Genomic DNA, 17,905 nt, shown 5'->3' with positions numbered 1-17,905 from the left:
GTTACTGGCTTAGTGATAAATCGCGATCAGCTGTATTGAAGTAAACAAAGATCAGCAGTAAATGGCTTCTAATGATATTCTTATGAAGAACATTTTACGTTATATCTCATTTTGAGTTAAAATTTTTGGAATTTCACTTTTTTTTCCGTCGTCACGGGATCAAGACCTTAAATTTGAGCCTTCTCCCGTAGTTCTACGACTTCCCAGTCACCCACAATTTTGCCGCAAAGAATCGACTTACGTAATTAATATTTAGATTAGAGTTTTGTCTGAATACATTGCTCAGAATTATATGTTTGTTTGTTATTTTTACGTTTTATACATTAAAGAAACCGAAACAAGTCTTATCTCAAATTCTGTCTGTCTGTCACAGACCAGAAGGCATTTTACGCTACTCCAAGAAAACTAGAGTACCGATCATTATTCTAATAATTTAATTGTATTCACAGGATTGGCGAGAGTGGCTTTGGCGATTAAAATATGGCCTCACTATTTTGGAAACAAAATAACAGACGATCAAAGTTTTTTCCCTATGTTTACTACATACGTCATTTATAAAATGCTAATAATCTGCTAAGGAATACGTCATCTATTAAATTACGAACAGGTGTTTGGATAAAGATTCTTTTTCTATCTGTCACTGATATGTTTAAATGTTGTTTACGAATACTATGTAACCATTTCCGATCACGTTTGTAAGCAAATCCAAAACCAAGTAAGATTAATAACCATGTGGCTTACATAACGAGTTTGATTGATTGCAAGTACAATAATATATAACTGTAAATTAAATAAAATAACTAGCCATCATCCAGGTTGAGAACTGGAGATTCTGTGTGTATCAAGTTCTACTTCAGTTTTGATAACCGGGAAAAAGACTGTGAATCAGTGTTGTACAGGTCTGGGTAACTTACATTTTTTAAATCATCAGGGCCAAAAGCCTACAATTGAGGTTTCCACTCATTAACGGCGTCTCGAATGCTGTTGTGTCAAGTAAAAAATCACAACTACACTGGGTGATCGCGGATGTTGCTGCGATCTTGGAAGATCTTTGCGATTTTGTTTTTCCAATGTGTTACTTTCGGTTGCAACCCACCGCTATTGCGCTGAGTCCATCTGTAGATCTGAATATAATAAGGTTTCAGCTGACTACAAGATCCCCGTCCCAAGGAACGGGCACACAGCTAGTATTAAAATATTTTAATGTGTTTCCTACCGGCAGTGGTAGTCACACTCATCTGTATCTCTTAACTAAGGGCAGTCAGTAGAGAGTATGTAAGATAAAAATTTAATGCTTGGAAACCTCTTATAATCATAGGTTAGTTGATTATTCAAGGGCAAGTGTAATTGTGTGTCATTTCCATATGAATGTTGTCTTCAATTTTATACACTATGAATTGGATATGATTGGTACGAGTTCAACTGAATCAGTCCAAGACAATTTTATTTTTTATTTTGACAATTGTATTTTGAATGGTTAAACATAGTTATTAAAAACTGTTATTAATAAAAACATCAACTAAAATTTTGCTCCAACAAAATATTAAATTTAATTCTTTCAAGTTAAATACATCAAGAATTGTACTGATGTGAGTAAATTCTGCATAAAAAACTGAAGAGTTTGATATAAGATCTCCACAAAATTGTCAAGGATTACTTAAGAAGAGGTAAATTAAGATTTTAAAATTCAAATGTTAGGTTAATTGTTTATTTTTCTCTTGAATTCATCATGAAAATTAAATCCATCCAACTAGTTTTTATAATTGTATTACTAAAATATGTTTTGATTTCAAAACTTGGTAAGATTTCAAAGTTTCAATACTTATCAAATAATGAACTTGATTCTCAGACTGACTTGACTCTAAAGTATCTACTCTTTCAATTTAACATTATGAACACTACAATGAACAAAATACTATTAAATAAGTATTACAGAAAGAAGCCAAAATTATGGAAAAAGATGTTTAAAACAAAAATGTCAAAAGTAGAGAGTCTATGTTACATTATTTTACTTTTAATTTTACTAAGTGGCGATATAGAAACAAATCCTGGACCTTCATACAAAGTTGAAAATTATTCTATGAGCAAGGATCAGTGTCCTTAGTGCCTAAAATATTTCAGTCGACTAAAGCCACACATTAAAGCTTCACACAAAGATTTATCTGATCTAAAAATCTCAAAATCAAAATTACCAAATAAACAGCTCAACCAGAAAGCTAAAAATCATAATAAGATAAATACAATAGCATGCCACTCTTCTGAAGCAGGACCGTCTACAGATAACCCTTACAGAATGGTAATACCAGCAACAAGAGATCCCCGCTATGTACTGCCTTACTACTCATATTTTGACGAAAGCAGTGATGATGAAATATTACAAGAGAACAATCAAAATAAGTCAACTTTACTAGTTACAAATACTGTAACAGAAGATATATCTAAAAACCTTACTTATAAAAGATCCTCTATAAAAGATAATAAAACAAGATTTACTAGGAATGATTCACAACTAAACACCTCAATAGATACCAGCAGTATTAGCATTGATAACACAGGTAACAAAAAACTAAAATGTTCAATTTGTAAAAAATATTTTTCAGTGAAGGGTCTTAAAATTCACATTAGCAAATCTCATCTAGAGAATGGAAGGAAAGAGATAGTTGACAAAATAGTCAACAACACAAGTAACAAAAACAAAATAAAAGGATTTACATCTAATAAGACCAAAAATTCTCTACAACATAATGAAGACAAAATAGCACTGTCCAAGCCTTCAGTGAGTAAAAAAATTCAAGATAAAATAGACACATTTGAAAAGACATTTAGTATAATTTTAAATAATGAAAATGCACCGAGCATTGAATACTTAAATTCAGTTGTAGTTGAGTTAGTATCGGAACTTACCAAAGCAAATAATCATCTTAATGGACCAAAACATCCTGCACAAAAATTTTATGAGGCTAGGAAAAATAAAACAACATTTGCCTACAATGACAAAAAGTATTCAGAAACATCAAATCCTCAAAGAAGATCTAAACGTGATCGAGCTAGAAGACGAGAAAAATATAATCATCAACTGATTCAATATTTATACTACAATGAAAGAAAAAAATGTGTGAGAACTGTGCTTTCTGATGAACAGAAATTATGTAATATTCCAATAAGAGAATTACAAGAATCCTTTCAAAACAGATGGTCAAAAGAAAATAATGGAATGTCAAATTCATATAATATAATTGATGAAACTTTACAAAACTCATTAGACACAGAGGTTGAAGTCAAAATTACCTGTAAAGAACTTTCACAAGCCTTGAAAGGAATGAAGATTGACAGTTCACCTGGCCCTGACCGAGTGTTAATCAGAAGTTTAAAGACATACAATTGTATCCCAACAATATGTAATCTTACAAATATTATGTTGAAATTTAATTTAGTCCCAGAAAGTTTTAGGGAAGCAAAAACTATTTTAATATATAAAGGGAATGATCCCGCTGATCCTGCTAATTGGAGACCAATTTCAGTCTGTTCAACTCTTAGAAGATTGATAGAGAGAGTGCTGGAGAAAAGAACAAGAAATTACATAGAACTTAATGTCAACCAAAGAGGGTTTGTAGCTCAACCTGGAGCCTTCATAAACCTAGCCCTGGTCAATGGATGTTTACAAGATGCAAAAACGAATAAAAAAGACTGTATGATTGCTATGTTAGATGTTTCAAAGGCATTTGATTTTATTGGTCACGCACATTTAAAAAGATGTCTCCAATCAACAGAAATGCCTTCAATATTAAAAAACTTGTTAATAAATTTAATACAAGATAACTATACAAGAATTAGGATTAAAAATACTAAATCTGAAAAAATTTTATTGAAAAGAGGTGTTTTTCAAGGGTCTCCCCTTTCTCCAATCTTTTTTAATCTAGCTATAAATGATATCTTAAATACTATTTCAGAAAAAGAAGTATCTAACAAATTTGGATATAACATTAATTCTAATTTAGACAATATTAGCATCGCTGCCTTTGCAGATGACATAGTGTTATTCTCTAACACAGAAAAATCAATGTCTAAATTGATTAGGACAACAAAAGAACTACTTTCTCAAATTGACCTTGATATTAATATAAATAAATCAAAAATAATTAATATTAAGAAAGGTAAACTTGTTGAAGAGGACATCTACATTGAAAATGAACAAAATGTTATTAAATTCAATACTCTAAAACTTGGGGGAAAAATTAAATATCTTGGTGTAAATTTTGAAAATGAAATAGTTTTTGATAGGTGTGGAGTTATACAAAACTTTCAAAAAGATCTAGAAAGATTAGTTGGAACTAATGTTTTAGGTCCAAATCAGAAATTGAATATCATAAATCAGTACCTCTGGCCTAGACTAACATATATTTTGCAAGTAACACCAAACGAATTAATAAGTATTACATTTCTTGAGGACATCGATAAAATTATTAGAAGTGCAGTAAAAGAAATTCTCACTCTACCAAGTGACACACCCAATTCTTTCTTATATTCCCCTAAAAGATTCAAAGGTCTGGGAATAATTCGAGCAAAATGGGAAAGTTCTATACAGCATATAAATATGTGTGTAATTCTAAAAAACGTACAAAATAGCCATGTAAACGGGCTAATAAACATCCCCCAAAGAATTACCATGTCACTTCAAAAACTTCAAATAGAAATTGATGATATTTTTACACATGATTTTGAATTTAAAGAGAAAAAAAGAATTGGTTTAAATTTGAGATCAAAATTACAGTTGAAAGAATTTGAACTTTGGTCTAAATTACCATGTAAAGGTAGAGGAATAGAATTATTCAAAGAAGTGCCTAGTAGCAACACATGGATATATTTAAAAAATGGCCTTACTACAGGAGAATGGATCACTTCATTAAAAATTATATCTGGTGTTGTACCAGTACGCAGCGTACCAGGGCGAAGCCAGGATAGAACCCTTTGCAGACATTGCAAGGAGCCTGAAACCCTTCCGCATGTCCTTGGCTCTTGTCCCTTTGGTGCCTTACTGCGTAATGCAAGACACCATGCTGTAAGAGCAATGATTGCAGAAGAACTACGAAAAAAAGGCTGGCAAGTAGTAGAAGAAATACATTGCACTGAAGATGGTGGATCGAACAGAAGATTGGACATTTTAATTTATGATACAAAATCTAAAAGTGGAATTGTAATTGATCCAACAATAAGGTTCGAAACATCAACAAACCAACCCCTAGAAGTACATGAAGAAAAGAGGAAAATTTATAGTAAATGTGAAACTTATTTAAGAAACAAATATAATCTAAATTCAATATCAGTAATTGGCATAATGATTGGTGCAAGAGGGACTATTACAAAATTTTTTGACGAATTAAAAAAAAATATAATCTTCCATCAAAATTAAAAAATGAAATAGTCATAAAAGTGCTAAAAGAATCATGTAAAATCATTCAAAATCATTTATATGGACAACGTTATTAATCTATGTTACATGTTATTTATATCCTAAATTTAAGTTTTTTTTTACTGTGTCTAATAGGCAAAGTTTATTAATAAACTCAGTTTTCAAAATAAATAATAAATATGACACTCAAAATAAAGGATTACACACTATCACTGTAAACTTTTAAATTGATTGTTAAAACCAGCAAATCTGGGCTAGTGAGTGGGGGAAGTGGAGTTAGATACTTTGATCCTAAAGGTTTTAGTTCAAATCCTACCAATTGTTATTTACGTGTTAATGAATGAGATTATGGTCCAGAATAGAACCCAACTTAAAAAGACAAACAATATAAACATTTTTCATTTTAAGATTAATTTAGTTTTAAGAATGGTGCAGTAAAAGCCCCATTACTCAGGACGAGTTCACAGGCTACTAGATGGCTTTTTTACACTCAGCTCAAACAGTAGGCCAGTGTACTTGCTGCACTCGCTTGATAACTGTTATTAAAAAGTGTTAGACTGGGGGCTTTACACCTCACTCACCAGTTCATCGGCAAACTAGATTGTAAAAGTATCGCAAACTATTGTATGTATTGTATAGCAAACTAGATTGAAAGTAAAGTGTGTGCACTCACAGTTGCTTGTGCACTAGCGATAAGGAGGACTAACTATTACAGTTCCTGTTAATGGTGACAGCCTGTTAGATATTTTGGTGAAAAGCCATTGTCAAACACATCATTCCAGGAGATACATTACATCCACTTGATTAGCTTCGTTGATGGTTTATTTCACACACACTCAACACAAGACATAAATAAATAGTTTTATTACAATAAGTCTTTCAAGGTAAACACTTTTTTATTTATGTGTCGTTTGTTATGCTAATCAAGCAGATGCAATCCCGCATAATCATGCCAAACAAAACCAACAACAACTTAACTCCGTTATTTGACAACTTTTTTGATTCTGTTTCATCTATGGTTCATCTCTGTTGGCTTTCCGCCCAAACATCTAACACATGGCTGTTATCATTTTGAACTGCATGACAAGTACTGTAATAATAGTCCCATAATAGTCAATTATAGCGATTCTAGGGCTATTCCGATGTATTTGAAGTAGGATTAGCACTGGAGGAAATGATTAATAGTGGGAGTTTTATGTTGTGCTAGCCAATAAGCCTGCTTTTATACCCTCCGACTAGTAGCGTGTAAGTTGCCCTGTGTGATCTAGTCTGATAAACAAATATAGTTCATAACAGGAGCCCTGAGTGTCTTCCGTCCCTCACCCTTTCCAACCAAGGCTTTGCCTAGGTCATAAAAAAAGTGTGTTTCAATTTGATGAAACACTATGCATTTACATTGCCTATGATATTCTCTTGAAGTTAAAACATTACTAAAACTACTACTACTATTACTAACCTCGTTTATAAGTTTATCATTGTTCATCTTGATATCAATGTTTATTGGGATCTTGGGGAACTCTTGGAAAACATCACTGAGCAGTGGAATTCTCCGATCTTCCTCGCTGCCTGATCCTGTGTACGGCCTGCCTAGAAACATACAGTCCATTGAGCTATAGTTATATCTGGTGGGAGCACCTACCAACTATATCACTGGAACGCACTCTGGGTCCCAGAACCGTGCTGAACTTTGGGGTTGCATCTGAGGTTTGCAGGAGCTCTTAAGTGGGCACGAACACGCTTCGCGTACACGACAGCCATTACAGAGTTGTCCTCGTGGCATTTAAAAACACCCTGCAGACTCTTTGCCTTCTGCGATCGCGGCTACACTTGTGAGCATATATTACGGTCTCGGCGATACCGTGATCGTGGCAACATTTGTCACCGGTGATTGTGATTTTCTTACGACGTTAAGAGAATTAATGGAGCGTCATCAATCAATGAATGAAGGTTTGGTGATAGGAATTGATGGAACTCTCGGCCCATAGCAGATTCAAGTGCAATTCACTGCCTTTTCCTTGTTCAGTAAAATTCACATACAATTCCCAGTCTTCAGATCAGCTATTAACCATGTTTAAATATGATACAGATAAATAATTTTTACTTAGATATTCATTTATTAATATTGAATTTTACCTTATACATAGTAGCCATTTTATTCTATTCTTCATATATATATATATATGAATTTGGACGGATGGTGTTTTTGCCTCTGGGGACATCAAAACGAAAAAGTAAATCGGTCCTGTGTCTAGGTCTTACCATGAGACCTACAGTAATAGCTTATTCCCTATACGGGAAATTTGCTAAAAAGGTGATCCAAAGGAACTAAATAATCATAGGCCCACCTGCTTTTGGATCGATTAAATCTGCAGCTTTTCTCGGTCAAATCATTTAAAAAGCAGTTATTCGAGTTTGTTTTTTTTTTTTACAAATGCTCTTATAAGGTAAATGATTTGTTTATGCAGATTGTTGTACAGTATTATCAATATTATTGTTTTGTTATGATTATTGTATTGGCACTATTCATGTGTGTTATGTACAGAACAATCATTTGATCATTTTATTTGATTTGAATGGCTTTAAATAACTACATTCTCATTTCTTATGTTCCCAATTTGTTGCAAAGTGCAGATGAAGCTAAAGCTTACCTGGATCGAAGTCGATGGGAATAGTAGGTAAAAGTGGTGGCAAGTCATTGTAGTCAACATCTCCAATCATCTTGTCAAGTCCGGTGCTGCGGAGAAGGCTGTGGTCGTGAGACACAACCACCTGGTTGTCCTTGGTTAGGTGACAATCCAGCTCCAGCATGTCAGTGCCCAGGGCGACTGCTCTGTAGGTGATCGAATGATTTGAAGGACAGATAAACAATGTTTGATGCTACCCTTTTCAAAACTAACTGCTATAGCGCTATAGCGATGGTGAGAACCAGTTTAAGGAAGTTTCGCGTTCACGGATATATATATATGTCTGTGAACATGATAACATTTTGAAGGGATGGTGTTTTTGGCCGCTGGGGACATCAAAATGAAAAAGTAAATCGGTCCCGGGCCAAGGTCTTACCATGCCACCTACAGGAATAGCTACTTCCCTATTCGCTAAAACTTAATAGTAAACATAGTAACCATTTAAAGACATGTTATGACAACACTACAGACTTAATTATATACACAAAAACAAAGAACTATGCATACGTCAATACACAAGTACAATTCCTTTTGCTTATTTTTTGCCACGAAGAAAGACATTCAAGGGAATTGGCCCTATTGTTTTAAAACTCAAGGGCACATTTATTGTTATATCTCTGATTTGCTGCCGACACATAATGAAGACACCTCTTATCAACTCAAGGCTACTCAAGGCTAGGGTCAATGGGGTCAGGGTGTATTGTATTGTATTGTATTGTATTGTCAACTGTAGGCTACATTATTGACACTTCCAGGGCTACTGAAATTCATCAATGGCACAAAGAAAATAGTGTCTTGAAACTTGAGATATTGTTAAGACTAGCTAATATTTTGTAAGAGACTTATTTGGCCTATGTGTTTATATTTACAAAAGAGCTTTTAAGGACAAATGATTGTACAAGAAGAAGTCATGAATTTTCGAACTTAAGATTTATAATATGGATTTTTAGCATGACAGATAGCTTGTTTCAGATGTGGTGGTTAAAACTAATTTCCATATTGAGTCTGCAATGTGATACCACGCTATCTGGTTTTGGAAAATTCTGGCACAAAGACAATTTTTTTTTAGTTTGATTGATTATGGTATAAATTGGTTTTCTTTTAGGGGTTTTAGGAGGCTTTGCTCCTAAAAGCCACTAGTTATTATTTAAGAAGGATCTACCAAAGTCAATTCAAGATGGCGGCTAAACATGCTAATGTTCCTGAACATGCCTCTACGGTACAAGCTCTGGACATTATAAAACTAATTTGTTCCCAATGATTGTGTGCTTGTTGTGCTCTTAACAAATCAGAGCTTGTAGTGGGTGGAGCAAAAATAAATAAACTGTCATTTAGAAGTTAGAATCGCATGTGAAAATGACTAATCTACGGATTTTTTAAATGATTTTATAAATATACTTAAAGAAACAATTAAAAAGTTTCAGTTCAGCCAGAATATTTTACAGTTTATTTAAACTCGAGAAACACTTAGTTTTTTTTTGTAGGACCATGTTTAAGTGGTAAACAGCCGGCAGGTGGATCCCTCTTAATTTGTTTAAAGAAGCTGTGTGGACTTGTGAAATCACGTGAGTTGAGCAAGGTTTACACTAGCATGTAGCAGTGGCACCACTAAATCGTGCCAGTTTTAGTGTCACGGCACTAGTGGTTTACACACAAAAGTACAAAGCCATGCCACTGTTAATGGCGTAGTTTTAGATTACGACAGCTGTTAGTAACAGTGATTGATACGGTTATTGAGGAGTTATTAGAAAAAGCACATGACATCGTGAGGCGGATTAAACCAAGGAAACCAAGGCCCTGTTGGGAAAGGAAATCAATTAGTAGAAGGATGCTCGATGACTTGCTCTTCTGCATTTTTATAAGCTTATTACTATAGGTGTTTCGGAAAACGCAGATTTATCCTTGGTTTTTTACGGTCAAATAGGTTTTTCCATATAATAGAATATTTCATCCCAACGAATATTCTTTTGCATTACAATATTTACATTCTGGGACTATATTGCAGAGATACATTTCATATAATTCGATAAATCTCTTGATTTCCGCAGGCTTCCATCTATCTTACTTCTTTTTACCTTCTACCTTTTCCGGCATTTCAACCTAAGCTTTTTATTCCTGAATCTGTCTATTTTTTCTGAATACCATCGACTCCATCACCTGTCCATCATCTGTTTCTGTGATATTAACTCAACATACACTTTATTTCTTTAAATTTATTTCGTTAAATAAACCTTCACACCAAAACAATCAACAATAAAACGAGCTTCTAGATGTACGTTACTAGCACTGGCGCTGTGGTCTACACGGGCCACAGGAAGCGGCGCGTCAGTACAGATGGCGGATCACTGCTACTGACGCCACTAATATCCCTTTTGTCATATATTAGTGGCGTCAGTAGCAGTGATCCGCCATGTCGCTCCACTGCTACACTTCACTAAAAATGGCGCGTCAATTAGGGTTTAAACGGTACAGTTTTGGCGCCACTTTGAAGCCAGTAAAAGTGGCACCACTGCTACCAGTCAAAAGCTAGTGTAAACCTAGCTTTTGACAGTTTTGCTTCTTTACATTTAAACATTGTGAGTTTTTTCTTTGATGCTACGCAGACTAATCAATATTTACTTTTAAAACTCTCATCTCAACACTTTAAAAGCCAATGGGGCACAGCCCCTGGTCAATATATTGAAGTGGGAATAGTTCAAATCCTCGGAGCTGTAGCTTTATTTGTGTAAAATTTAAGTCCAATTGGACAAGTTTTTTTTGCATTTAGTTTGTACAAACAAGCAGACAAGACACCTCATATCTATATCTATATATATAAATATATATATATAAATATATATATATATATAAATATATATATATATATAATACGTGAATCCGTTTTTTGTTAACGCAACTCCTCCCTTATTTGTAGACCAATTTTAACGTTTAAGGTGTCAAAACATTTGTCTCAATATGTAGTTTTGCAATAAGGTTTTAGAATTTTAAAATCCCCACTCTTAAGGGCGTGAGACCCTCTCAAAGGTCGGGTTTTCCCATAAGAAATACATAGAACAAATTTAAAAACAAAAAACAGCTGTTTATAAACTGACACTCATTACCTTTTTGGGAGTAAATATTAATGTTTGTAATCAGTAGGTTAAAACCAAGCTAAACAGTTAGTTATTTATAATCAGTTTTGTTGGAAGAGCGGAAAATGCCTCAAGTTCAAAGAAGAAATATTGAAAACAGGAGGAGACAATTAATTAATAATAAGATATCTTATGCGTATGAGGAGAGTAGAGAATGACAAGTCTGGTCTAACAGATACCCATCCAGATACACGTGCACTTGGTGAGATGAATGATATTTGTCAGTTCTGTTATACAACTTACTTTGGAAATGCAAAAATATACAAAGCCCATAGTGTTGTCACGGTGGTAAAGTAAACTTGCCTAATGTCAGATCAAATGAATGCATGCAAAAATGGTTACTTCTGACACTGACAGATCGAGATAGTCCAAACATTTAGTAGAGACTATAATAATGCCTTGACTATGATAAGTTCAAAGTAGTAAGATTGTACCAAATCTTGGCGGACCTTATGTTTTTATTGTAAACCTTTGTATTACTCGCTCTACTTTAATTGAGAAAAACACAAATGGATTGTTTACTTCTAGGTTGTGTTGCCAATTCCTCGGACTAAAGAATTCACCAACACAGTTCAGACATTTCAAGTCATAAATAAGAAGTTTCAACCCCCAAACATAAGTGAAGGAATTAGTGATAATGTATTTAACGATAGAGTAGGTACGGCCAAGTTTAAATGGATGGGTCCCCCACTGAACAACGTGAGAATGTTCTGATGTGGGGCATATACTGTGACTGACAGACAACATGTTAAGATACTAAAACCAACTTTCAATGGTGTTGCTGCTTTAGCCTATTCATAGCAGATTATGGCTGGCCAATTGGTAACCCAGAGTTTGTTGGTAAAAAATTGAGCACATGAAATGGTTGATATCACCCCACTTTTCAGGTTTCTCTACGGAGAAAATTTGTTTGATTAGGGGGATGTCTCAAATCAAATAAATAAAATTCACAAGTTTTTAGTAAGGCAACAGTTTTCTTTAACTCTCAATGCTGGAAAACTTTGTTGCAACATGTTAGCTCGAATCGAAGCAGATCGTTTCATTAGAAGTTATCAGTTAAAACTAAGAACACGTAAATAATGTATGTGAACCTTGACAACGCAAATAGAGATATTTAAAATTAGTTTCTAACAAGTGTTTAAACAACTCTAACTAGAATTACTCGAATTTAAGCATAACGTTTCCCACGGTGTTATGTTTAATACTATGAGACTCATTGAGCCGCACGGGTTCTCTAGTTTTTAATATTTACTGATATGTTATGCTTTCTTATTGATATTTATCCTTACAGATCATCTGTTGTTTTGACTATTGAAGAATTGAATACCTACTTGAATTAAAATGGGGTACAAAATATTTGGTGGAGTATATACTTAAGTTTTATTACTGTAATCAACCTTAGGTCGTGTTTACACGATACCAGTACAGGTACCCTACCTCAATTAGGGCATTTCAAGTTACCTGAGACAGGTATCATACCCGTCTACTGTTTCCTTTGAACACGGCTTTACTAAATCATTGTTTTATCGTCATTCTTTTACATTTTAAGGGTATTGTTACTGTTGGAAATATCGTCTAAAATAACAAGGCGTCTTGTGGATCAAAAATTAAGTTAATTTAATAGTAAAACTGATAGAATGAAAAACTTAGATTTGTGTATACATCTTACTTCATCAAAATATAACAAACAACTAAACTCTGTTGCCAAGGAAACATCATATGTTCTTTTCTAACATAACTATTATGGACATTATAATATGAATAAATTACATCTTTAACACACCCCCGTAATGTCCATAATACATTTTAGAAAAATAAGTTTTAGTTAAGAGGTCACCATCCCAATGATAGTTTTCATTTTAACATGTTTCAATGATGATAAGCCCTTTTGTTAAAATATCAGCGGTTTGTTCTTCTGTTGGAATGTATCTGACAGTGATCTGTTTCCCAGAGACCAACTGTCGAACATAATGGTATCTCGTCTCAATATGTTTAGAGCGATCGTGGAACATTGGATTGTTCATAAGTTTAATCACACGTTGATTGTACATGTAGTATAGGAATAGACTTTTCTTCAATTGCGCCAATCTCTTTCACAAGACGAAGGGATTTACAGGTCTCGCTAGCGGCAACATATTCTGCTTCCATTGAAGATTGGGAAACACACCGTTGAAGCTTACTCTTCCAAATAGTCTCATCAAGATTGCCATTCAAAAATGCTGTTTTAACATCAAACTGTTTGATAGCAAGATTGTACTGAACTGAATAGCCTAACATAGTTCGCATCGTCTTAAACCGAGCTACAGGGCTGAAAGTGTCACCATAATCAATACCAGGACGCTGAGTAAATCCTTTTGCGACCAAACGCGCCTTGTAACGAATGATTTCGTTCTCAGAATTTGTTTTCAGTGTAAATACCCAGCGATTATCGATGACTTTTCTTCCTTTTGGTAGATCAACCAAATCATAAGTTTTATTTTTTATTAATGAATTTATTTCTTCAACCATAGCAGATTTCCAATCGATGGCATGCTCAGATCTAATTGCTTCATCATAATTTTCCGGTACTTCGTTTGTAAGTATTGCAGAAGCTAAAAGCTCATTTTTATCTCTGTCACTGACACACATGACAGAATCATCTCTATATCTCATAGGCCTAGGTATTTTTATTCCATCACGTTTTCTCAGGTTATAAGTCTCCTCTTGTAATATATCACCTGGAATAGCGTTATCGTCACTAGGACACAACATGTCTTGCTCATCAGTATCATTGGTTCCTGGATACACAATATCTTGCTCTTCTTCATGGAATATATTGTCCTGATTACTGTCAACAAGCTGATTTCTGGTCTCATCATTTAGAATTGATTGCCTACTGTTAAGGGGATCATGCTCGATATCATTGCTAATCTCTTCAATGTTAAAGTAGTGTTTATCATCGTTATTGTTTATTTTCTTCAAAATAAAACATGATTCTTTTGGTGGAATGACCTTAACAGCCATATTATACAATTGATTAGTTGTATTAGATATAGCCAAAGCAATGATTGTTCCATTTTGAGAAAACACCCATGACTTACCATTGTTTTTCACAGTCTGGTGAATGCCTTTTTCACCTGCTTTCCTCACAGAGAATAAGTTACAAGCAACATCAGGACAGTACCAAACATCTTCGAAATACCTGTAAGTCCACTGTTTACCATCAAAAACCATAACGTCTATTTTTCCTGACCCCAAGGCCTGAATATGAACACCTTGGCGAGCACTGTCCATCTTTTTAGGAGTATCAAATGGTTTGTAAGTGGCGAACCAGTCCCTGCGGTTTGTCACATGGTGAGAAGCACCACTGTCAACAAGCCAGTTGTCACATTCACTGAAAAATGACTTATCAATTAGGCCTACCTCTAGATTTGATCGAGTCATCATTGCAGCATTTTGTATCTCACGGGTACATTCATTTGATTTATGTCCTTTTGTGTGACACTTAAAACAAATTACACCTGTTCTACAGTTTTTAGATAGATGACCATTTTTGCCACATGAAAAACATTTTATCGCTCCTAATTTTTGCAAGTCTCCCTTTTTGGCATTTTTGGCTCCCATATATTTTGGCTGTTTAGAACTTACTTTTATTTTGGAAACCATGGCTACTGCTACATCCATCTCGTCTCTGTCCTTTAGACGTAATTCAAAGTTGAGACATTTCTTCTGTAGAATGTCCCATGTCTTCACCTCCCTTGGTGAGTCGTGCCAAGTCACATATATGTGATCATATTCCTTTGGTAGAGTTTGAAGGAGTCGAGCACACAAATCGTCTTCATTAATAGGCTTACCGTATATTGTTAATTGGTTTTGGATTTCGTCAAACTTTTCCAGATGACCATTCATTCCAAGGGTAGGTTCCCAAGAAATGTTATGGAACTTATTTCTCAATATGTCAATATTTTCAGTTGACTTGACATCATAAATGTGGACAAGTTTCTCCCACATCTCTTTTCCTGTAGAGCAATTGCTTACTCTAAGTAGAGGATTCGTCTCAAGGGATAAAACAATATATTTTCTGGCTTTTGCATCATTTTTTGACCAATTTACCAATTTTTCGTCATAATTTGGTGTACCTGCTGTTGGTTTTCCGAATTCTCCACTAACAATTCCATAAACTCCTTCACATTCTAAGATTACCTTCATGACTATTTTCCATGTTGTGAAATTCTCAGTCCCTCTTAATTTTTCAATCTGTTTTTCATTACTCATCATTCACTATTCTATTAACTTCTTCTCAATTAATTTAACCACTCTGTTCTGCTACCATGTTGGAAATATCGTCTAAAATAACAAGGCGTCTTGTGGATCAAAAATTAAGTTAATTTAATAGTAAAACTGATAGAATGAAAAACTTAGATTTGTGTATACATCTTACAGTTACCAACGCCTCTTAAAAAAATTCTCAAACGGTTCTTTAATTTTTCTACCATTACAAATGTGTTTTCTGAAATTTTAATTCATTATCTTGAGTTAGACCGAAATATTTATTCCAGCAGCCAATTCCACTGTTGCTCAATCAGCATTAGGCTACAATAAATGCTGGTTTTCAATAACCAAAACCAAAAAATCTATAGGGCCAAGGTTTATAAAATGAAAAAAAAACAACTAAATGAATAACTCTTTATTTATTCAAGCAAAGTTAGGGCCACATGGCCCTTTTTTTTACACTTAACCTGTTTATAGCACTCTGGGCAAATATTAAATATAGGCCTACTTTCAGAAATTAACATTTTTATATTCTACCTACTAACAGGATGTTTTACCCTGGATCCGAAAATGCAATCAGTGTTTGTGGGAATGAATTCTAAGCATCCAAAAAACAAAATTAAAGAATACACATTTAAGGTTCATTGAGCGGTTTGGAGAGTTAGTATGTGAAGAGCAAACAGCTGTTTGTATGCGATGCAAAACAAACTAACCCACTACACACTATTCCATGCACAATGGAATCAATGTATTTGGAACAAATCATTCTGAACGAGTCATCTGAACAAATCCTTTTGATACCATTAATAGAGATTTGAACGAGAACAAGAGGTTAGAGGTGAGGCTAGAGATGAAGAGATGATTAGAAGATTCATTAAATCAGTTTTTGCAAAGACACAAAACAACCTTCTATACTATAATATAAAGATCTAATGGTGTCTGTCTGTATGTGTGTTACTAAATGTAAAAACTACTGAACTTACTGGGCTTAAATTTTACAAAAATATTGCTACCATACCAAGGATGGTAATAGGACTATTCACACTTCGATACTGACCCGTGGGCTTTGCCGCTTTGGCTTTAAAAGTTCCGAAGTGAGGATTCTAAAAGTTAATATTGATTGGTCTCCATGGCTGCCATGAGAACACTCACAATGTTTACGTTTTGCTATGCCACCCAAATGTAGAGCCTTATTATGCGCAGCCACTCGAGTCAAGTGGCTCGCGACCGCGACTGCTCAGTCGCTTGGGGTGGCCACAGGTGTAGCTAGGGGTAGCGACAAGTGTGGCGAGGTCACGCGTTTGACCAAATTTTATACAGACTTGTATGTAGTTTCTCAGAGTGAATAAGTAAAGAAGCTAAACTATTTATTTTACTTTAGCGTCGTAAACGTATACGAAACAAATGTATTGGGAGGCAATCCGTTACTAAAAGATATATGTTTTGTGATAACTTTAAATATATTATTTTCTGATACAACGATATATAATTTCTTAATAACTGTTGCACCCTCTTGGTCAGGTAGTTTGCCTAAATTGAGACAGCGTAGGGGTTGGGCCGTGTGGTGTGCGCCGCACCCATCGAAGTATAATAACACAACCATTTTTTACTGAACTGAGATAGAGACCTCTAATTTGCGTTGTTGGTTTTCTTTTACCAGGACCTTCAAAATGAGGGGTCACTCGTTGGGGCTTATCATTTAAAACTTTTGAGTTTCCTCCAAAATCCTCAATTTTGGGTTTGATAAGCAAAAGGCTATTAGGCTTAAAAAGTACTTCATAACATGCCAAAAAGGTGTGTAGAGTTTAGTTTTCCTAGTGTGAGCCGCTACAAAATTTACAGGGGGTCTCCAGACTTGGAAAGCTGCAAGTTAAATTTAACTTCTGAGAATTTCAATTGGCTGCCATTTTTTACTTGATTGAGATAAAGACCTCTAGTTTGCGTAGTTGGTTTTCTTTTACAAGGACCTTAAAAATGAGGGGTCACTTGATGGGTCTTTGTATTTGAAACTTTTGAGTTTCCCCCAAAATCCCCCATTTTGGGGATGAACACCAAGTGGCGGTTATGCCCAAAAAGTACTTCATAACATGCCATAATGGTGTGCCAAGTTTAGTTTTTCTAGTATGGGCCGTTAAAAAAATAACAGGGGGTCTCCACACTTTTTACTAACCCTGTATATATATATATATATATATATGTGTGTGTGTCCGTCAGCACGATAACTCGAGCAAAAATGATCCGATTTTGATTAAATTTGGTAGAACAGAACAGAACTTTCAGGAAGTCTGGGACGATACTGTACCATCTTCCAGGCAGAAATCTATGGCATCTTGGCTTGTGCCAACCTAGGACTAGCCAGACGGTACCAAGACAGAAGGATAGTGATTTTATGTGATTGTCAGGCTGCTCTAAAAAGCTCTTGACTCAAA

At 34.6% G+C, this 17,905-nt stretch overlaps 1 protein-coding gene across 2 annotated transcripts in view; it reads right to left on the bottom strand.

The window, feature by feature from the left end:
- The window catches only part of LOC128987058 (lysophospholipase D GDPD1-like), a 97,883-nt gene that overhangs the window by 67,827 nt on the left and 12,151 nt on the right, over positions 1-17,905 (bottom strand). For both annotated transcript variants that reach the window (XM_054407729.1, XM_054407728.1), the window contains exons 3-4: positions 8,059-8,240; positions 6,867-6,997 (exon numbers count right to left, since the gene is read on the bottom strand). In XM_054407729.1, coding sequence (XP_054263704.1) covers positions 6,867-6,997; positions 8,059-8,240 — 313 coding nt within the window. The remainder of the gene's footprint in view (positions 1-6,866; positions 6,998-8,058; positions 8,241-17,905) is intronic.

Source organism: Macrosteles quadrilineatus, unplaced genomic scaffold (genome assembly GCF_028750875.1).
Source record: "Macrosteles quadrilineatus isolate MER2022 unplaced genomic scaffold, UCM_ALF_1.0 Scaffold_2__2_contigs__length_208266976, whole genome shotgun sequence".
NCBI lineage: Eukaryota > Metazoa > Arthropoda > Insecta > Hemiptera > Cicadellidae > Macrosteles > Macrosteles quadrilineatus.
Note: the sequence above shows the minus strand (reverse complement) of the source record. Positions and strands in the feature narration are given on the sequence as shown.